A 23,622-nucleotide genomic window follows, 5' to 3' on the forward strand; every position below is an offset into this window, starting at 1 on the left:
ATGCATGCCCACGCAGTCAGGTCCAAGGCAACGGCCATCGCATTCCAGCGCCCTTTGCAAGTCATAAGCAGGGCGGCCACTTGGGCCTCTTCCTCGGCTTTCTGCAAGCATTACTGTTTGGGTGCCGGCTCTAGATCTGATGCAGCTTTCGGATAGTCGGTTCTCAGGAACCTATTTGCTTAAGGAGGGTCTCCTCTCCACCCTGGGGCTACAATCCGTTGTAATCACCCATACAGTATGGAGGAAAGGGGACGGGACGTAAAAGTTATTATAAGTTACTCAAGGTAGTGACTAAAGTACTCTAAGTCCATAGTCCCCTTTCCTCCATATGTCCCACCAACCTCCTCCCTAATACTGGTGTCATTAGGCAATGTTTAATCTTTTGTCGAGGCGTCAATGGGTACTGAGGTGTGGTGCCGGAGGGCGGAGTAAGGGCAGCGCATGCTCCCTGGGCCGCACCCCCGCACGCCTCTAAATTTAAAGACGAAAGGGGGCTATGAACTAAGAGTACGTTAGTCAGTACGGTGAGTAACTTAAAATTTCTTTGCTATCTCCTGTGGCCAGCAGGTCAGTCTGGGTGTTGGAAGACCAGTCAACAGTTCCCTTTTGATATGTATTTGTCTGTATTTTCTGTCTTTATTTTGCAGTAGGTGGAGTCACTTTTATAGTTCACTGAGATGTCCGGTACATTTATATCCTTATGTAAAAAACCTCCATGAGAAACTCCTTTTAAATATTGCCCTAAAAACAATATATGAAATTTGCATGAGTTGACTGTGTGCAAGCACTGTCTTCCCACAGACCACATAGAAAGCCTGTAGAAGGTTTAAACTCAAAATATGAAATATTAACAGAAGGCAATGGAGGTGGACTACCTAGGGAAGTCGGGAGAAAAGGCCCTAGCTATAAACTCTGAAGAACTGTGGTTGAGGTCCAGGGTGAGGGGCATGATTTTGAATGCAAGGAATCAGCTTTTAAACTCACCGAAGGGGAAAGAACTTGCAAAAGCTGCAAATCCACTGCACCACGAAACTGTTGCAATGGAGCCTCGATATTGGGGGCAAAACACTGAAGAATAGATCCCCAGGAGACTTGAGACTCTTCCTTCCGCATTGAAAAGAGAAGATGTCGAAAATAGCCACAGGCCAAAAGGAGATGGGTACACGCACGTATACAAAACACCATGGCATTACACAAGTTTTGTTTTTACACAAACTTTTCATTAAACTACACAGTCCATTCTTAAATAAGAGAAAGTCAAAGTTCTCAGGCAAAGCAGAGCATGTAAGCATTCCAGGTGCTACTTCATCAGCCAGAATATCAGTAAGAAATGTGATGAAAATGTTACCAAATATGTACTCAAGACTAGTACAAGAATGGGTAAAACAGCCAATGGTCGTAAACTTCTGGGGTTTGGGGAGATCCATTGGTCGTTACAGAGGAAGTACTCAAATGTTTGAACACAATTATGCTAGCAGGACACCCTGTACATCCTCGCATGCAAGCGTTCATTACAACAGATGGGGAGCACACCCAGAACCCCTAGCTGTACAGCGACAATGTAATGTAACTATATTTCTAAAGTGCTAAACTATGGCCTGAAGGCATCTAGGCACTAGAAACATCTGGTGCGATAGAGACACTATAACAGAAGGGAAGACCAATCAACTACAAAAGCTCTGTCTTCCGAGCTTTCCGGAAACATAAGTGGTTGCTCACCCTCCATAGCTGATCAGGGAGAGAGATCCATATGGCAGGTGCAAGAGTGGAAAAAGCTCTGCCCCCAGCTCTAGCTCTGTGAAATCTGGGGACTGTCGAGCATTTCTCCGAGGCAGATCGCAGGGACCTGGTTGGGACATGGGAAGTCAGCTTAGCCTGCAGATCTCGGCGCCAAAGTGATGAAAAGCATGGTGGCCAATGCAAAGAGTCTTAAAATAAATAAGACTGCCCACCGGGAGCCAATGAAGTTGCTGAAGGAGACTCTGTGAATGAGACAAATGATTAGTACCTAGTGCCAGCTGGGCTGCAGCATTTTGAACAAGCTGCAGTTGTTGAATTAAAAAGGCTGATTGACCCAGATAGATACCATCATAGTAATCTAGGGACCCCAAGATCGATGCAGCTACTACTTTAGCTCAGGAGGCAAGAAAGGCAGTGTTTCAACATTTTCAGCTTCAAAAAGCCGGAGTTACAAACTGATAAAATGTTAAGCTCCCGAGAGCCAGAGAGAAAAATTGTAACGCCAAGACTGTTCATTGACTTAGTAGGTATAGACATGGGCCCAAAGAGTCCAGCCAAAAGTCATTGGTCCAGGTTGCCTGCCATGCACCAGAGCCAGTTATCATAATCTCGGTTTTCTCTGTTTAATATATGCCCCTTTTGGCCATCCTGTTCCCTACTGCCGCCAAGCAGCTTCTCAGCTGAGGAGGAGGGTCACTTTCGGGAGAGTCCAAACAAAAAATCAGCTGAGTATCCTCAGCTTAGGTATAGAACGTACCTTGTGCTCATGGATCAAGTCTGCAAGAGTACATAGGTAAAGATTAAAAAGCAAGGACCGTGCAGACCCCTGGGGAACAGCACACGAGAGAACCAGTGGGGAGGATTGGAAAGGAAATAAACAGTTTGGGAGCACTACAAGAGAAACCATGTAAACCAGGCTGGAGGGGGGGCAGAAATTTCATCAGACATTGAAGCTGGATTTTAGGATCAGTAGTATTGAAAGCTGTAGAGAGGTCAACGAGAATTAGAACACCGACCTCTCTGCGGTCCTGGAGCAGGGCAAGGTCATCCATAACAGAAATCATTGACTGTGCCTGTGGTGGGACGGAAGCCTGATTGACAGAAGAAATCGGTGTCCACTGTCTGTGGAACACTCGTGTCTCCTGCACACTCAATGTGTTTGTCAGAACAAACCATTCTTGGTGATAAATACAAAAGTGAGCTAATCGAACAATTTTTAGGTGATATGGAGTTACCACACAAGTAATAAATACAAAAAAGGTTTTGAAGATCCACTTGTGTTTTCAATCCAAAAACATAGAATATAAAGTTATCTGCAATATTTAGATCATATTGTACAGTACAAATAAATCCATTTAATTTTCCAATAACTAAAACCATGAGCTCTACGTGTTTCGGATTGAGACCCCTTCGTCGGGAGCATAATTACATGTAATTTTCATATTTCATTTTCAAAGTTCGATCTATATAATCTGCATGAAAGAGTGGGAGAAAGTAATAGTGTGTATTAGCTACTCTTTGATAATGATTCTCTATATTGAAGAGTTCATAGCACATTGGTACAGTGCCTCTCATGTGTGCCACCTGAACAGCCCTTTGTGTAGGGGAGGAGGAGAGAAGTCCCTTGGCTGTAGATGGGGGGGGGGGGGGGGGGGCTGGAGAGGGTTCATGGTCTACCTTTTATATTGTATTGCCAGGGGTGAGAAAAAGTAAGGAATTCTGTGTTATATAGCTGTCCTATTAAAAAAAAAAAGGCTAGTGGGGGGTAGGGAGATGACAAAGGTTAACTCCCTACCTGGTTTTCAAGAAGAAACTTCAGTAGGTGTTAGGTCTCGTGGGGGAGTCCCTCATGCGCTCAGCATTATATGGAGATATGCAGATGCAGCGGCTGCTAATGTATGCACCGATTGAGTGGATTGTCCAGAAATACATTATGCATGCATTTGAGAATAATTAGTGAAATGCTAGAGTATTTCAACAGCTAGCATATGCAGACCAGTGTCTGACGATTACTTTGTGAAGTACAGTCTCGCGGATATGGATATCCGCGCGGTTTGTAACGTGCTATGGTTCTTTGAACTGCATCAAGTTGAGGCTGCTAAAGAAAGTTGCAAAAATGTGGTGATCGCGCATGTGCGGTGACATCACATGTAAACAAATGATGTGACCGCTTGGTTACAAGGGGCACAACTCTAAACGCCAAGTGTCGTTTTGTTATAATAGAAGATTCCTATAAATGTAGTGCTAACGGAATGGACGTCTTCAAAAGGAGGGTGTCCAAGGGGCACCCATGCTCACATTCTATACATTCATTGATTGCACAGGTATATTGCCTATGCTGAAAACTCATATAAAATTGAAGACAATTCCTAAATTATCCATCTTCTATAGACAAGTATAAAAGGAATGACAGTTTTTCATGAAGCAATCGTGGGTACTGAGTATTTCTAGATCTTGAACTGTGGGGATGATTCAATGAGGAAAGTAGTGACATGTGAGCAATCAGAAACAAACGGAAGCCTGATTGGCAAGGGTATAAAAGAGCCTGGAATTCCAGGTAACGCGAAAGTTGAGGGTTAACAATGGTTTCCATGAGCTTGCTGATCGAGGGTAAAAGTGAGATAGGTTGTTGATTAGCTGCAAGAGCAGCATCAAGCTGTGGCTTTTTCAACAACCGAGAGGCGTGCGTGTTTGAAGGCCGTAGGAATAAACCCCATGGCGAACGAAGCCTGAAGTGCTGCTGTGACGGCAGTGACTAGATAGCCCAGAGCGGAATAGTGAGCCGGGGAGGTGGACTTCAACCACCGTGACAATGTCATCTGTCACTGGCTCAAACTGAACCATACCGGGGTCATTGTCATCCGAGGTTGTCTAGGAGCCTCTCCTCTGAGCCACCCATCCCACTGCCAGAAATGTATTTCTGAATCTTCATCAAAGGAAAGAACTAATGAGATCACATTGTACTTGTGAACGCAGTGGGTCAATAGGAGGTATTACAGTTGAATGCTCCTTAGCTATTTTAAAAAGTTCACGTGCTGAACCGGAAGGTGTTGGAATATGATGAGCAAAGTGCTGAGATTTGGCCACCTTAATAACTGCCTCATAACGGGCAACTGGCTGTTGATATGTTTAGAAGGGACATCATATTCAAGGTGCCAGTGGCGTTCAAATTAGCAACAGACTTGCTTAAGACTTAACTCAGAGTTAAACCAAGGTGCTGAAGGTTTAGCCAGTTTTTACTAACTTTGGCTGGTGCAAAAAATTAAGTTACTCACCGTAGTGACTAACGTAATCTTAGTCCTTAGTCCCCTTTCCACCATACTGTATGGGCGTCCCTTGCTAGGGACGGGAGGCAGAGCCTTTTTCCCCTTTAAATTTAGAGGCACTGCCCTGGGAGCATGCGCTCCCCTGACTCCGCCCACCAGCACCACGCCTCAATCCCCATTGACGCGTCGACAATATTTAACATTGCCTAATGACACCAGTATTAGGGGGGAGGATGGTGAAATGTATGGATGAAAGACTAAGGACTAGGAGTACGTTAGTCACTACAGTGAGTAACTATGCATTACTCTTACATCCCGTCCCCTTTCCTCCATACTGCATGGGCGATTACAACTGAATGTAGCCCCAGGGTGGAGAGGAGACCCTCCTTAAGAAAACAGGTTCCTTAGAACTGCCTGTCCGAAAGCCGCATCTGACTTGGAACCTGCGTCCAAACAATAGTGTTTACAGAAACACGAAGGGGTGGTCCTGGTGGCTGCCCTGCTGATGGCCTACCACGACACCTGCCACTGGATTGTGATCGCTGTTGCCTTGGCTCTGACCGTGTGGGCGTGCATGTTAGCTTGAAGTGGTTTGTGCTGCCCCTCATAGGCCTCCTTGATGGTCGAAACCATCCACCTTCACCCCCCGAAGGTGACGGTGTCCGACTTGCAGAAGTCCTTAGTCCTGTCCAGATAGAATTTCAGAGCGTGTCTGACATCGGGACAGTGCAAGACCCTCTGAGCATCATCCTTAGGGTTGGCAAAAAACATAGGTAAAACCATCTCCTTGTTCAGGTGGAAAGCAGAGGCTACCTTGGGTAAGAACGCGGGGTGTGTTCTCAGGACCACCTTATCCTTCTGAAAAGTAGGATAGGTGCTGAAGCCACCAGTGCCTGGATCTCGCCGACTCTGCGAGCATAGGTGAGGCCCACCAACAGAGCTGTTTTAATGATGACCAGCCTGATGTCCATGGACGCCATTGGCTCAAATGGTTTGTGCGCCAAGGAGCCCAACACTACATTGAGGTCCCACACGGGGTGTGGTTTCTCGATTGGAGTGAAGAGCCTGGCAAGGCCCGCCAAATGTCACTTGACGACTGGGTTGGAAGTGAAGACCACCACCTCCGAATTTCTGTAGGCCCCTATGGCTGCCAAATAGGTGCAGTATGTATCCACCTGCACGCCTGAGTGAGCAAGGTGTGCAGAGAAGGAGAGTATGTCACACAACGTGCACGTAAGGGGGTCGATCGCCTTAGAGTTGGCCCAGTGACAGAACCTAGACCATTTACTCTTGTACTGGCTCCTAGCGCCCTGAATAATTTCTAGGTTAGCCTGTGGTGGACCCAGGTGTTTTATTGTGTCCTGCTCAGGAACCACGCTACAAGGGCTAACTTCTGTGGAGTGGTGTGGATGCCCCAGCTGGGTCCAGTGGCAGGTGAATGGGAGGCCTGTCCGAGAGGCTGAGAAGCTCCGAGAACCAGAGTCTCGCGAGCCACCACATAGCTATCGGAATGGTGCTGAAGTGACTCGATTCCTTTATCTTGCAGATCACCTTGTGGATCAGGAGTGTAGGAGGGAAGGGATACACGGTCATGCTGCTCCACTGGATCTGGTAAACAGAATGAGGACTGACATACCCAAGTGGGTTATTTAGCACACTCCTAATGGTGGTGCGATTTATTTTAACTGAGGGTGAGGCTCATGACAGATTCATCTTCAGGAGCTGTAAATGTTGAACCCTAGAGTAGCTCTGGATATACAGAAAAAAATCTATACCCTTAGCTGACCTAATTGGAGACAGAAGCACCAATGAAGGGAGCGAGCAACAACTTTGCCAGACTATTGTTTTGACTTAGTAGCCACTATTTAATTCAAAAAGTAGAAAGTTTAAATTTTAGATTTGTTTCAATAAATGATATACATACAAATTCATACAATCATTAATGAGAACAAAACACATGACAAAAGCAATACCCCAAACATGAGTATAGAACGCACTTGTGAACACGATTTGTTTCAAATGTGCAAAAACAGATCTAAAGCAACATTCTTTGTTCTGTGAACATGATCAGCAGAACAGCATAATTTTGCCTCAGTCATGTGCAATATATGGAGAAAAGTGAATTGACCACCCACGAGCGTCCAACATATTGACATCTGTTAAGCAAGTGTTCTCAATCTTGTTGCCTAAGAATGAGCTTTTTCTAGTTCTGAACCAGTTCAAAGGGAATTCATTTCCTGGCGGACTGAGATCAGTCAATGAATGTTATGGGTGTGTAGAGACCAATCCTAGGTCAACGTCAGAAGCTGTATTCCTGGTGTTTTTAAGGATGGACCGCAGTTCAAATGCATGTCCAGAGACGTTTTGGCAGGCATTGGAGGCTACCTTCATCTGGACCTATGGATGTCACTCTACAGAAAGAAAGAGCGCATGGTATTAAAATGGGCGTTTGTTTAAGGAAACGAAATACACCCAAGCTAAGGGGAGTCTTGAACTAAACATAAAGGGTCATATATATACATTAGTAAAAACAGTGTTAAGGCACATCAATGCCTAGGCTGGCCGCATCCACCTTGAAAGAATGCTGCTGTAGTCACTGGTGATAATGTGCCTCTTGTGTTGGTCAAAAAATGCAGATCACCTTTGCAGCGGGAGTTGCTAGAGGTGGTCGCGGGTCCCAGGAGGGAGCTTCAATGAAGGACCGGGGATTCCAGCTAAAGGGTAGTCTGGAATGTCTAGAAAGCAAAGGGAAGAACACGGTGCCTGTGTTACTACAAGAATCTGTAGGTACAGGAACCTAGAGATGTTAAAATTCAGTGTCCGGGTCAATGATTGGCAAGTACCTGTGACCTGTATGGGACCCCCAAAGAAGAAAAACCCCCAGCGAAAACAAGGCATTTACTTTCGACATGGAGTCGCATCAAAGGCGAACCCTCTGCAGGGAGCTGTAGCCCTGGATAATTCAGTGAATTCCAAAAAAGCGCTGATAGTGCGCTGGAACCTGTGTGGGAGAATCGGCAAAATGCACTGAGTCAAGGAAAAATTTATAATTTTAAGAAGATGCATGTAAAGCATCCCTAATAGTGGGCACTTAGGTTGCAAATGGAGGAAAAGAGCACTTGTATTGTGAGCGTAGATGTATTGCTCATGAAAGAAGTGTTGCCCATTTAGGGGTACGTCTATCATACAAACTGAAGCCAGAGCCTGTAAGGCCAAAGATTCCGTTCGAAAAACGGCAAGAAGGGGTGAACTCACCATAAAGTTCCCAATTGGTGATGCCGCAGTGTAATGGCGTTTCAGATGAGCCGGGCGATATCCCGAGCTGTATCTAGGTTGCTGTAGCAACCGGCACAATATATGCTATTGCGCATGCATGAAAAAGGTCCACAACTGTGATGTGGCACGCGCATTGCGTAGTCTCAAGAGGCTGCCCGTACAGGACTACTCCCATGTCAACCTACTGAGTTGGTATGGACTGGGGGAAGCTTGTCCATGCCAGGCCATGTTATCAAGAAAAATCTTCCTGATGTCGGGCGGCAATGTATGTACTCCCAACATATGCAAGCTGCTACACCATCGATTTATGGGAATTGGAAATCTTAGTGAAAACCGGCCTTCACTGCTGCATGATGTGGAGGATATGGATGTAAGAATCTTATACCACGGGAATATGTAAAGGCAGGTGACGTGCCTGAACCTGTACTGTGGGGCATGATCAATGAGCGAAGCACCCCCACTGATCTAGTGGAGCCCTACAGTGGTAACCTGGGAGGGCATGTGTGCTTTGGCCTGATGGGTCTAGCGCCAAACTCAGTCATCACAACCTAGTGGTGGACGTGTACTATCCTTACTCATATGCTAGTGCTACCACAGCTGAGGATAGAAAAATGAATGTAGCTGGACCCGGCCCCTGTTGTCATATCAATCCTGGCGACACTTCAAATTGGGTAACAGCACATCCTATTAGTATTGTTGGTACATGTGGCATTCAACATGCCCAAGCATACGGCAGTTGTCGGAGAACATTAAAGGGTGGCCATTGTATCCCGCTAGTACTAATTTAACAATCATGTATATTTAGCAGAACCCCCCTTCCACATTTACGAGTTATTTATGCATGTGCATCAAAACAAGGCCTTTCACATGTCCATTTCTTATTGCAATTTCTAAAAAAGCCAAACGTAAATTCATAGGATATCATACCAGTGTGTTGGGAACAGGTAGCATGGAACATATCTGTGCATGTACATACCCAATCCCACAGGTGAATCAAAGGATACTAGTTTTGCAGGGCAGGTTAGAACCTAAGGTTGGTGACATTGATCTCATTCGGTCCATTCCTGACAGTATTCAACTTAAAGACCCACCATGCCTCTTTATGATTCAGTGTGTTTGTAGTGTTGGTGTTCCCCTGTACCATGTCCGCCACCCACCATTTAATATCATCATGGCTGTGTTGGTGTTCCAAAAAGTGTGACCAAAGGGGCTGTGGATTCTACACCTAATTTGTGAACGATGTTCCACTATTCGTTTATGTACTGGTCTGCTAGTGTGCCCCACGTATCTCAGGCCGCAAGGACATTCAATGATGTCACATTGGAACTTTTGCAGTTCGAAAAATGGCAAATGGTCCATTCCTGTTCCAGGATGTCAGTTATTTAACTTCACGGTGAATCTGCGATGGAACAGGTGCCACAAGGATGGTGTCGTCAGATTTCGTAGATTCCATAGGGTGTTGCTTGATGTGGTACTTGTAAATCTGGCATTGCTGAGGTGCTCCTTAAGATTTTTCGAGCGCTTAAGTACAATGTGTGGATATGGTTCATTCCTCTTATTTGGTTGCACCAAGGGCCAGATGTTTTTAATGGCCTGTTTTATTTTCGTAGTGGCTTGGCAGAATGTGATGACACATGTCATTTTATTTGTTCCTCCACCCTAGGTTTCTAACGTAGGAGAACCTCTCGAGGGGTGTTCAGAGCCCTCTTGTAGTTACGGAACAATATTTTGCGGTATTCTCGGTTTGATCTTCCCTGTAATTCCGATCCATGATGGCGAAAGTCATTCTTCTCTGTGCAGTTCTGTCTTACACGTAAAAACTGCCCATACGGTAGATTGTCTCTCAGATTCTGGGGATGAGAACTCTTATAGTGGAGTAGAGTTCCTATCAGTACTTTTCTTAAAGTGCGCAAACCAAGTGTTGTTTTTTTTTTTTTTGTTGCTATAATTCTTAGATCAAGAACTTTGATGTTGAATGGGTCTGATTCTAGTGAAAAGGCTATGTATGGGTGGCATGCGTTCAGCCAATTTTGAAAATTTAGCAAGGAGTCTAGGTCGCCTTCCCAAATGAAGATCACGTCATCAATAAACCTCTTCCAGTTACTGATGTTGTTGAAGGGGTTGGCTTGGTCTAGTACAAAGGTCCTTTCAAAAGCTGCCCCCATTGCAGTTACACAGATCTGCAAGTAGAAGCAATCGTTGAAAGAAAAGTTTTTTGTCAATGCCAGTTCTAATAGTTCAATAATGAAGTTTGTTGGGACCCTTCTCTGTGTCATGTGAGTAAGATAAGCCTGCATGCATTCTATGGCCTCAGTCTGGGCAATACTTGTGTAAAATGATTTGATGTCCATGGTGGTGATCCGGCTTGATACAGGGTTATGTGGCAGACCTTCAAAACATTCAATCGTAGTAGGTCTGAGTTTTTTGACTCAGAGGCTTTAAGAAAGTCTATGAATTTACAGAGTGGTTCGAGGATTGACCCGCAGCCAGAGACTATTGGTCTCCCAGGAGGGTTTTGAGCATCCTTATGCGTTTTGGGTAATGTATAGAATCCTGGGATACGTTCCTCCGAGGTATTAAAAATTTCCTCTTCCTTCTTTGTGATCCAGTGATGGTCCAAGGTGTATGTTGGAATATCCTGTGTTAGTTGTTTAATCTTCAGATTGGGATCTTTCTTCAGTTGTTTGTAATTGGTGCCATCATCCAGTAGTGTGGTTACCATAATTCGATGTTGCTCTCTGCTCTGGACCACTATTCCTCTGCCTTTATCAGCTGCCTTGATGACAATTTCCCTGTTGTCGGACAGATGTTTCAATGATTTTTGCTCCTTATTGGTCAGGCTGTGTCTGTGTTCCTTGATCTTGGCTTGAATTTTCTGGACCTCTTGTGGTACACATTTTTCAAATGTGATGATAGCAGGTGCCACTTCAGCCTCTCCAGGACAGAATGTGGATTTGGGATGAAATCCTGTTTCTTGAGACATTTCTCCTGTTTCTTGGGAAAAGGATTTTAGTCTAATCTTACGAAAGAAGTTTCTTAATTCACAATCAATGTTATACCAGTTGGTCGGGACAAATGAGTCCTTTTGAGAGGACACCTGATTTCCCCTTTAGTCAGATTTATGCCTGAAATATGAACTATACCATTTTCTTTAAACACAGTTCTTTACATATATATCTATCATTTCTAATATTGTTTCTATATCTGTCTGTCTCTCTGTTTTGCATAACTATTGAACTGAGTCAAATGTTATCTAGAAAATGACAATTTTGAATTTTTTGGAGTTCGGTTTCTGATCTGGTTAAAACATTTTGCTAAATATTTAATGTTTTATATTCGCTTACTTCACCAAGACATACCAAGTCTTTTGGGGCCATCTACACTATTTGTCAATTCCCATACTTAGAAAATGCACCAATATTGCAAACAAACACAAACGCACTACATATAGGACCGTTATCCTGTTTTAAAATGGCACCTGTATGTACACGCGTGATGTCATCGCTACAGGTGAGCGCATTAAGAGGGTAAATTTAACCTAACCATATCAGATATGGCAACCTATGCCTCTTGACTGCATAATACTGATTATGGTTAATTCCATTTCATTATTCTAAAATACACTATGTGCTTGGTTACTGGACAAGTAATTGCAAGTACCACCACTTTGAGGTTCAGGAACTTTAATTCTAATTGGAACGTATGAGGCTCATCAGTGCATATAACTGAGAGGCTAATCTCCTTACCAGCAATTTTCACTCAGCAACATGATTTATTAATAGTACCACAAAGCACGATTTGTAAGTATTACTTTTGATAAATATACCATTTTCTATTCAATTTAAATCAAACATGGCCCACAACTTTTTGTCTTGATGTATAGGTCCATCTTTCATGGTTTTTGAGCAAGGATGATGTATATAATGAAAATGAACTAATCCAACCCTATTATGAAAAAGAATGAGGAATGAATCTATTCAACTTCAATGTGATGGAGAGAATAACTTTTTTTCTTTACTGCACCTCCTGAAGAACCCGCTGCCAATAGTCTAGAGAAACACGTGTCTAGGTTCAGGAACTTTAATTCTAATTGGAACATAAGAGGCTCATCAGTGCATATAAGTGAGAGGCTAATCTCATTTTGGTTTTTGTGACTCGAGTATACATTCCCCAATCAATAAAGGAACAAATGTAATCTACAATTGAACGTATTGTGATTTATTAATGGTTTAAGCGCAACTTAGAGCTTGTAACTGTCTTCGGAAAGTAGACCTAGGACTACCATGGGATGTGAAGTTTTGGGAGATTTTTCTGTTTTGAAGTTAAAACAAAAATATATTTTAAAAAGTGTTATTCAATAAATGTTAAGGTTTAAATCTGTTGGGAAGATTAGAATTCAAAGGTCTTGACATACTCTTCTCATGAAGAGCATTTTTTTATACTGGAGGCATTTGCTATTTGGTTTGATATAAACTGTTGCGGCAGGGGTCCATTTTCTGTAATTTGACCCATTAGCCAATTGAGAACATTAACCAGGCTGTATATTGTGTGTGATTATACAATGACATACTTCATATTTAAACCAGATTATTTTGTCTCAAGTAGCCCTTCTCCATTGATCCACTGTCACTACAGTATCAATTGCTTATTTTGACTTGCTGTGTCAAATTCAAGACCTTTTAAAATTCAGTGATGAACCTGCACATTTTTGCTTAGTAGCATGTCAGTTCTTGGTCATATGCTGTTTGGTAATTGTAAGTCTTTCATTTATTCATTATTCTTCATTAAGGACAGTGGTTCTCATTTCCCAACTTCTGCTGATTTTTTGCAGTTTAAATTGTTTTCCTCCCTTTTCAGAGATTTTGTATTGTGTATTTCTCAACACTGATCGCTACAGTTGTCTGTGCATACAATATACATTCATCTTTGTAAGACCAAAGAAAATGTCTTGCTTTGCCTTGTTGTGCATTAACAGTTTTATTTATTGGTTCATCCCTGCCCCATATTTCTTGCATTAATTGAAATGCCTCAATTCGAGTGGTTATTAACTTGGATGAAGAATTATACCAGATGTCTTTAAGGTTCAGTGCCCCACTCCCCCTCTACTTGAACTCCACACAGTTTCTCACATAAAGTGGTTAATCTGTTCCACCCAGGTCCACCGGTTTTCTGCATAAATTGCATATAGATTTTCCTTTGCTCCCTGTAATTCACACGTCTCGTCGAAAAAAATGTTTTGCATGGTCTGTAAATATTGGACTTTAAGAGGACACTTAAGGGGAATATGCATGATTTCATGCATGCTCTTATCACCTGCATGGTGCCGTCCAAAGAAATGTGTCCACATCAGAGAGATTATCACAACTTGGGCTGTTCCCCAAGATCTCTGCAAACGTTCTCTGGATGCAAGCGCTAGAAAGAATGATGGATTTCATCACCTCTTAAACCATTGCCTGTTCACTTCAAGCTTGGCAGTTGCCTTCCTGTTACCATCTCTCTTCTCCTCTTGCTTGGTAATATGTTCTCATAAGTTGGTAATTTGAAGGAGACAGGCATAAGAGTAAGGGAAAGTTACTCATCGAAGTAACAATGATACACTTTTTGCATAGGATCTTTCACATTACCAACACCCTCCTGCTATTCTCTACTTTGATTCAGGCCTGGATGATTCATCTAGCTGGCTCCAAAATGTCAGAACTGAGGTGTGAGATGTGCAGGGGTGGTATGAGGAGGCTATGCCAGTGTTGTGCTGGACGGCTGCGCATGCGCGGGTCCCCTGTCTCCACGGGTTTGACTGTTTAAACAGTATCTCGCCCTCTCACCATGGTTGAAAGTTCCCATAAGTTGGTAATGTGAAAGAGCCAAATTAATGTGCATACTATAGTTATTTTGATGAATAATGTATTCTCAGACCTGAGTTCATATCGTTAAAGGGTGCACCCCCTTAATTTAACTAACTTTTTTTTAAACACACACATCAAAACAATTTGTCTCCATTGTCCATAAATGGCAGGGTACCATATTTTGCTGACTCTATTTTAATAAAAAAAAGTTTTCTCCTGCTTAAAATGAGTACCAGCATTAATGGGATCAGCTACTTTTATCTCCTTCACAACTGGAGCATGAGACAGGTTACTTTAAGAGAGTTCATATCTTTTCTATTTGGAAAAATAAAATCGCAAAGGGAATTGCTGATGTTCTGCCAATCCTTTTTTCTTAGTGATCAGTGTCAACTTGCAGAAATTGGTTGGATACAATATCTGAAAATTCCATCAATTGATAGTTGAGCAATAAAATAACTGGATTCCACAGGAGAAATCAAGTCTTAAAAAAGTAAATAAGACTTCTTGATTTCGGGTTACTTTTAACCTATACAGCAGTATCAAATTAAAGCTTGAGGGTTTTAAACAACCTATACTGTCAAACTCCTAGAAGGCACCCTATGTAACTATTGTGGCTATCTTTTTGCGACAAGAGGGTGTTTGCAATGCCTGACATTGCGAACTCCACTTCAAGACTAAGTGATGCTAACACACAAAAAAAATCTAGTTGTACTCCTTTATTGAACATGTACAGTTATGAGATGGGTAATTAAACAACTTTGCAGTGCTTTCTTTTTGATGGTTACCCTTCTTAAGGAGCAGTACTACTAAATTATATTTTCCAGAGTAGTCCTTGATGGTGTTATCCAAGTAAAATGTTAACCAAGTAAAATGTTAACCAGATATATTGGACTCGTGGTGAGAGAATTTCTTTTACCTTTCGTTAGCTGTATGTAGTAATTTTCACATTTGCAGGTGTACATTCCTTCATTGTGCGCTCTAGGCCTTGGAACCGATTCAGGCTGATTGTCCAAATTACCAGAACTTAATAGGCACCTGTAGAACTTAAAGGACACCATTTTTACATGTTCCTGCTGTGACACAAATAGGGGCCGGCCTTTTTACCCCAAATCATGCATAGTTTTAAAGATTCTTACAAATGGAAGAAAGTGAAGTAGGAACCGAACTACCTTAAAACTAAGAGAAACATAGAAGAGCCAAGAATAAATGTTTTTATTTCACTGCTCCATGACGTAACATAAAAACATTTTGTGACCTTGGTTTTTCAAGATGGCCACCATATTTACTAAAGGGTTAACGATTCAGGCAGAAACCCAGAGCAAACCAGTTCATAACATATAAACATCATCCAGCCGATCTTATTGTTGGTCTCACATGCTTTGAAACAGTGGGAAACCGACATTTGTAGTTTTATGAAATCTGCAAATGCAGAGAATGCTTTTTGTACTGCTAAATGCCTTTTTGAGTATGTGATGCCAAGGAGTGGACATCCTCCTCAGCATTAAATGGCTAGCCATTGAAAATGGGTTCCCCGTTTCCTGGTATGGAAAGAGCCCATAATGGAGCAATTCCAGACATTAAAATACAATATTCTAGTTGACATGAGGTGATGCGTGCTTAACCAAGGCCTTTAACGAATTAGGTGGCATTTTTATTTTAGAGCAGAAATGCATGATTTAATGTATCTTTAAAATGGGAAGCAGTTTAATCTGCAGTGTACGTGATGCAAGTACTTATTTCATTCATTCATTCCCCCGCAGCTGGAAGTGGAAAAAAACAAGCTTCAAAATCTAAAGAGGAAATAGCACAGGAAAAAAAAAAAGAATTGGAAAAGCGACTACAAGATGTCAGTGGGCAGTTAAATAACAATAAAAAAACTCCTAAAAAAGGTAAGTGCCAGACATACAGGAGAAATGAGGGAGGTGGTCCCAAGTTTCAGTCTTTAAAGCAGTTTTTCAAAGCTTCCTCAAACACATCCTTGAGGTTTTCATTGTATCCAACGTAAATATGCATGATAATTACTAATTGATCTAAACTAGACATGATATGAATATTACTTTGTTAGTCTACAAATCTGAATGGTTAGCAGCTCATATAGTCAGTTGGGACACATGTTGCCTGTCATTAGGCCATTGGTAGCAGTAGTTTTCATTTTTATATTGTTACCAAATTAACTCTTGTTTGGCAATCTCCTATTTCCATGTATAAGGAACAGGGCAACCTGGTGGCGAGAACTGAAAATTGCCCTTTAAAGATGTTTCAAAATTTATTCAGGGGACCGTGCATGCGCGTGCGAGCCTGGCCCTACCCCTTGCGAATCGCTTCCCGCTGCACCCCAAGTTACTTTTTTTTTTACCGACCTTGCAGGACTGAACGGTTGTGAAATCATATTTTTGAATGAATGACACATAGGCAGTCGTATTTTTTTTTCAATGAGTGACTTACCGTGGCCTGGTATCCAGTGCCAGGGAAAAGGACCTGAATGACTTTTGTGCACTCCAGTTTGTCTTAATTCTTTTTGGTGTGATCCGGCATGGGTTTCGTCTCCCTGTCTTCGAAAGAAACCGAATATGTTCACAATGGCTTCTAAGCATTTGTGGCACTTGCATGTATCAATCTCTGAAAGAGTAACTGGCATTTACTGAAAAACGTTTCCTCAGCTGATGAACAAATGTGTGGTGCAGTTTGATAAGAGAAGTGATCTGGGCTTTTGTGCACCGGTGGTGACACATTGTAAGAAGTGGTTAACGTCTGACCAAGGTTTGTACAGGGGTGGTTCTGGAAGAAAACTCACTTTTTGCTGCAATCTCGACTTAACTTTTTTGTGTGGCTTGCCCTATTCATGCTCAGTTAATCCTTGCTTGGACAAAATCTTGGTAAATAGATATTGCTATAACTGATAATGTATTCACTTCTGACTCTGTTGCAAAAGGTTTGGAATTAGGAACAAATGAAGCGGTTATCCTTGTGGCCATAGTTTGTCTGAGCACTGCCATCTAAAAATAATTTCACAAAATCTTTTCAGAGATGCTGTTGGTCTCATTCACTTTATTGTTCCGTAGGTTTATCGTGCAAAGGCAAAATACCATAAAGGATACAATAAGTAATCTATTGAAAGCGTGATGCATGAAACCTGGGAAAATCCCTAAAATGGGACACTAAGTCTTTTAAACAGGGGATTCCTGCAAGCATCCAGAACCCGCGGCATGGCCTTTCGCATACTCATCTATCACGCCACACTAGCTGCAGTTTACTGCATCACCAGTAAAGGTTTAAAGCTGCTGTACCTGACTTTAAGGATCCTGGCATCTTAGGCCTTCCTCACTAAAGGAACTCCCTTTAGGTCCAGGAACTTTACAAAGGGGAGCAGGATAGCTTGATCTCAACTTTTCTTCTATATGCCTTTAATCTGTAATATGAAAAATACCAGCGCTCCCTTCCCGCTGGGTTTCTGAATTATTCCACAGGCTCACCTTGACTAACATTTCAGAACTTCCACTTGCATTTGTTTGTGTATTTTGTGTATTATTTAACCCAGCAACCAGCTTCTACCTCCACAGTTTGAATCTCTCTGGACTTTGTCAGGGATTATGAGGGCTAAATTGTGGTATACATTTAGCAGCAGGCACAAAGACTTTTCTGTATGCGAGGACTTCACATGAATATCAGGCCACCCTTGTCGTGCAAGAAGCCTTCACTGAGGTTTCAAAGAGGTTTTGGCCAAGAAAACCTTGTTCAATGCAGGTTTAACATTTAGTTGCGCCATGGTAAGCATATTAGGTTGTAGCCCCAGAACAATAACCTGTTTTCACCTTTCATGTGAAGGAAATCTTGAATGTCTGCCTTCCTTATCGGAACCGATCTGATTCTGGTACTTTTTTCATGGGTCTAGCAAAGAGCTGCTGCCTTCAATGTGTATCCTGAAATTTTGGTGCCTTTATTGGAGATATTAAATAATGAGACTATACTCACTCCCTAGTGCAGTCAGAATGTTTGTGATCTGATAGCCCAGGGGCAGCGTGCTGGTCTTGGAATCAAGACCACGCAGAGCAACACCGGTTTGAATCCCGGATCCGCACTTATACCAAACTTTGGCATTAAGCGCGTTATAAAAAAAACAATAAAATAAAAACTAGCCGATGGCTTGTATCTGGTGTGGGGAATTGGGGGTGGGGGATATTCAATGATCCAACTGCTTCCTGTCATGACGCCTCTTGTCATGGAGTCCTGGGCATTGGGCAAATAGGTTAACAGACTACTAGAACAGTCATATAAACCACAGGTGCCCTCTACAATTCATTGCATCAGTGACCTGCCCTGCCAGATATGAAAAGATGTAGAAGTTGGCAGATCATTTTTGGACAACTATTTGTTCTCACCTGGAAATGCTGGTCAGTACTGGAACAAATGCAGCTTAATAATTATTTCACTGATTCTCCAGCCAGCAGCAGGTCCAGTGGCATTACCATGAGCTAATGAAAATAAGCAGTTCTGTTGAATGAGCGAGGGTTACTTTGATGACACCATATTAGGCATAATTATGGAATCTGGTTCACCCTCGTTGCAAAATGGTTTGTTAGTCAAGGTTGTTATTAACATTTCTGTACCAACCCTTCAGTATTTTACTGCTCATCATGACAACTTCAGGCCTTTGACGCCAGACAATCTGGTAAATCAAACTTAAATGCAGGGTAAGTTACTGATTTCATGTTTCCATCTACTGATGATGGATCTGAAGTCCCTACTGACATTTTATTTTAAATGGCATCTCTTAGTCTCCAACCCCCAAATGAAGGATTTAGCATTATTCATTTCTGGATCTTGACCAATTGAATCTTGCTGTACTAAAGATTACGCCTGTTGTATAGAGGTCTGTATGGTCTCCGTCTTTATCATTGCATAGATTGTGGGCCTTTACCAGAGGCATGCTATGACCAGGGTTTCTTTCGTTACAGTTTCCAACTGATAAGATTGCAAGTGTAACTTTGTTTTTAAATCTCTAATCCTGAAGCAAAATAAAATTGCAGTTAATGTCACACATTTCATCAGTAAGAGGGATTTATTGCACATTAGCAGCATCCAAAATAATACATATTTGAGAAGGATTCAAAGGTTGCCCATGTTTGTTCTTGGGGACAAGCATTTTAAGAATGAGGGACTTCAATTGGATTGAATGCAATCCCTAAAGTCCAACATCTGCGGTAATGACAATCCATAAAAAGAATCAGCTCATGATGGCGTTTCACTTACCAGGCATGGCCCCATGTGGTTCTGGACTGTTTCCACAATCTAGACCTCACTGTTTGTATTTGGTTTATTTATAAAGCGCAACCAGGCCCAGGGGCATACAGACGTGTACGTTTTTTGATCGTTACATAAGAGTACAGTTACATTAGCAAGAAGTAGGCAACAGTTACAATAGTTGTGGTTACAAATAAATACATACATTGGTATTACAGGTACAAGCATACATGTTGCAATTGAGGCGGTGGACCGAACGTGAGACAGATAGTAATATTATTTACAATATATACAGTGGGTAGGCAGTAAATCTAAGCTCTAGGATGTTAAGCTGTCAATGTGTCCAGGTCATGAAGTCAACTTTTGGTGTTGCGTTTAAATAGGTTGAAGGAGGTTACAGACCTGATTGGAACAGGTAGTGTGTTCCATAGCTTTGAGGCTTGTACAGGGAAACTAACTCCTCCGAGTTATGGAGTTTGAATCTCGGTATAGACATAGTGTTAACTTGAGCTGTTCTAAGTGGTCTTGTAGATGTGTGTGGGGTAAGTTGGTTAGAGATGTAGGATGGTGCGAGGTTAGCCCTGGCTTTGTGGGTAAGGGCAAGAACTTTGAGGGATATTCTGTGCTCTATTGGGAGCCAATGCAGATTACGTCTAGTCTCAGAGATATGAGACTTCTTAGAGATGTTGAGGGCTGCCCTAATGGCCTAATGGCGTTATTTTGAGTTACTTGTAGTTAGTGAATATTTTTGTGGCTAGTGCCTAAGTAGAGGGCATTACAATAATCTACTTTGGACAAGACTAACGTTCTAGCAAGAGTAATGCAGTTGGGAGTGCAGGTAAACGGCCTACATGCGGTAATAAGTTTACATGTGTATGCGGCTGAAGACGCTACTGCATTGGTTTGTTTGAAGGATAATGTGGCATCTAGGTAGATACCAAGGGTTTTAGTATTATTAGAGACAGGGATGGGGTTGCCATCAATAGTGAATGATTTGAAAGCAGTATTTCCTTTTTTTAGTTTAGCGCGAGTACCAAGGATGATCAACTCAGTTTTTTCGTCATTGAGACAAAGTCCATGGTGTGCCATCCACGCTTGTATTACTGCGTATATTTCATTGAGGGTTTTGCTATCAGTTTCATAGTCGCCAGAGATGGGAAGGAGTATCTGGGTGTCATCTGCATAATTAGTATACGTGACACCCAGATAATCAAGGATATCGAAAAGGGGTTTCGTAAATACATTATAGAGCGTTGGGGACACGCAAGAACCTTGCGGGACACCACAAGGGACTGGTGAGGGTTCAGCCGAGTCAGTAGGAGAAAAGACCCTCATGGTTATGTTAGCCAAGAAGGAGCTGATCCAGGCAGTGGCTGCGTCGGAAAAATGAGCTGCAGATTTCAGGTGGTGGCAAAGCGTTTGGTGGTTGACCAAGTCAAAAGCTGCTGACAGATCAAGCAATAAGAGCAGTGCTAGTTTGCCATTGTCTTTTAAAATTTGAATCTGAGTAGTGAGATCTATTAGGGCAGTTTCCGTGCCATGTCTAGGTCGGAAGCCGGATTTCCTTATTCCCAGAAGATTGTTTCTAGATAAGCCTGTATTTGCAGGTAGGCTGCTCTATCTAGTATCTTTAGTGTGAAGGGTACAGTTGTTATCGGCCTATAGTTAGACGGGTTGGATGGGTCAAGAGTGGGTTTTTTGATTAGTGGGATGACCCAGGCGTCTTAAGTTATCAGACACTACTCCCGTTTTGAAGGAGGCGTTGATAAGGTTAGTAATGAATGGTGCCAGTTCATGAGCTGCTGCTTTGATAATCTGAGCAGGACAAGCGTCGCCTTGGCAATTCGATGGTTTAAGTTTCCTAATGTTTTCTACTTCCCAAATTGAGAGGGGTGAGAAACTAAATGGTTTACAGGTTGGCTCAAAGGTAAGTGACTTGTTAGGAAGTTGTTTGTGATCAGGGTCAGCGAGTAACAGGTCTTTTTTTTTGCATTGATTTTAGATTGTAAACGGGCTATTTGATCTAGAAGTGCCTTCTGGATGTTGCTGCACCATGTTGCATCTGTGACACATTTATCAATAGGGGCAATCAGGGATTCTAATTCTTTTAGAATCTTAAAGTTCTTTTGTGTTAGATTCCGCTTGTTCGATCCTTTTATTATAGGTGTCTTTTTTGGCAAGTATAATAGCTTGTTTATAGCTAGAAGTTGCTAGAATTAGTTCATTTTTATTATTTATTGAAGGGCACTTTTTCCAATGTGCTTCTGCCGTTCTCTTGGTTTTACGTAGTTCTCTAAGATGTGGCGTGAACCATGTATTCAGGTGACGTTGTGTTTTAGGTTTCCGCAATTTTAGGGGGGCGATGGTATTCAAGGCTTTCAGTAATGCCTGATTGTGAATGTCTACTAAGACTGTGGGGTTGGAGGTGGCCACGTTGTCAAGAAGGGGAAGTAATAGCGGTAGGAGTTTATTGTAAATGTCTACTAAGACTGTGGGGTTGGAGGTGGCCACGTTGTCAAGAAGGGGAAGTAATAGCGGTAGGAGTTTATCTGGTGTAATGTCTTTCTTATTTCTAGTGCGGGTGGCTGGAGCGATGATAGGAGCAGGGTGTTGTGTGTTGGCTTTGATGGAGAAGGTTATTTTATGATGATCTGACCAAATACATGGATCATTGGATAGAAGATCGATCGAGCAGTTAAGGTTGGTGAGCCAGTCCAATGTTCTTCCTTTGATATGTGTGGGCTCATGAATAATATGGGTATGACCCAAGTCTGATAGGGCTTAGCTAGATCACGGGCATTATTATTCGTGGGGTCATTAAAACCAAGGTTGAAGTCCCCTAGTAGGATAGTTTGTGAATTAGGTTTAGTGTCGGTGGATACAAGGGATACAATATCCTCTATGAATGAGGAATTAATTGGCCACATTCTTTTCTACACCCTTTTCAAAATTTCTAACAGTTATGTTATGGAAACATCGATAAGCGCAATGTTTAAGTAGTTGATAGTTTGTTCAGTCTTTATTATGTTCTGTTTTGTGGTCTTGTGCCAAGCATTGCTGCCACTTGCGTGTTCTCTTGGCGCTCATGGCTGAGAATGAGATGCCAAACCATTCATATTCCAGGACGTTGCCTGATAATCACCCACTCCTCGCAGCATTCTCCTGATGAGCCTTCAATGCAAACCTTTGCAGCGTTTAAGCTTTCTGACTTCAATAGCATGGACTGTTTAAACTGACGACTGATGTAAAAGTTCACTGCCCGTTCGGACCTCTGTACTGTCAAAGAGGATCCCCTTTTTCATGTGCTATTCTTTAAGTTGTTTAAGTATGGTAGACCTATGAATTGCTGTTTGGTATCGCAATGCAAGCATTAAGCTATACCATAAAAGGATTGTCTGTTGCAAAGCTTGGTGGGGTCATTAGTGGTCATGAAATTGAAAGGACAAAGCATTCCAAAGACTGGGCACCTGGTCTGCCAATCTTTCACCTCCCTTGTTTCTTCTCGTCAACTTAGAGCTCTAACCGTAGTGTGCCAAACTAGATTGATCAGAGCTGATACTCTTATTTAGGTAAAACAAATGTCCCAATTGCTTAAAAGGCTCAATTAGTTGTTAAAATGCCTTAAACACCACTATTTCCTGGATCAGACTAAGCGCTGGAGACGGAGGGTGGCTTAATGCAGTTCTGGTTAACACATTTAGTTTGACCAACTCCATCAGGTGCAGAGTCCACTGTGGTTTATAATAGGTTCCCACAAGTCTGAGATTGGAGTAGCATTAAAAAGAAAGGAAAGCATGCTCAGTAAATGCTGTACTTTTATTCCGTACACTCTAGTGTTCCAAGCTATCTGGGCTTAGAGTACATATATCTTTTGCCTAAATATGGTAAATTGTTAAAAAGTGAAGATGTGTGGAAGAGTCGAGCCCTGCATAGTGGGGACACCAAGCTTATATTTTGAACAGTTCTGGTGCACCCTACAGGTGTTTCATTTTATCACTACATTGTAATAAAAAAGCATAGTTTGATAGTATCACATTACTGGCTAACGCTACATTATATGACTAGTTTTTACAAATTCAGCTATTTGCACACTCTCTGGTTTGCAGAACTGGCTGCATCATTTCACTATTCAGTAGAAGACTGAAACATTAGTTTGCAAATGATAAACCGGTTGCATATTGCATTTTTGTTTTTGATTAATTACATCCTTCTTACACATCGCTGCTGAATTCCGTCAGCGTCCCTCCTCCCATTAG

The 23,622-nt window shown here is 42.2% G+C and overlaps 1 protein-coding gene across 7 annotated transcripts in view; it reads left to right on the forward strand.

Annotated features, from left to right (window-relative positions):
* BRD3 (bromodomain containing 3) overlaps positions 1-23,622 on the forward strand; it is an 853,641-nt gene that overhangs the window by 778,184 nt on the left and 51,835 nt on the right. For 6 of the 7 annotated variants that reach the window (XM_069609614.1, XM_069609618.1, XM_069609619.1 and 3 more), the window contains one exon: positions 15,886-16,014. The exons of the other annotated variant lie outside the window; for it this stretch is intronic. In XM_069609614.1, coding sequence (XP_069465715.1) covers positions 15,886-16,014 — 129 coding nt within the window. The remainder of the gene's footprint in view (positions 1-15,885; positions 16,015-23,622) is intronic. 7 annotated transcript variants of the gene reach the window in all.

This window comes from Ambystoma mexicanum, chromosome 8, assembly GCF_040938575.1.
Source record: "Ambystoma mexicanum isolate Mex_15411 chromosome 8, UKY_AmexF1_1, whole genome shotgun sequence".
In the NCBI taxonomy this organism is placed as follows: domain Eukaryota; kingdom Metazoa; phylum Chordata; class Amphibia; order Caudata; family Ambystomatidae; genus Ambystoma; species Ambystoma mexicanum.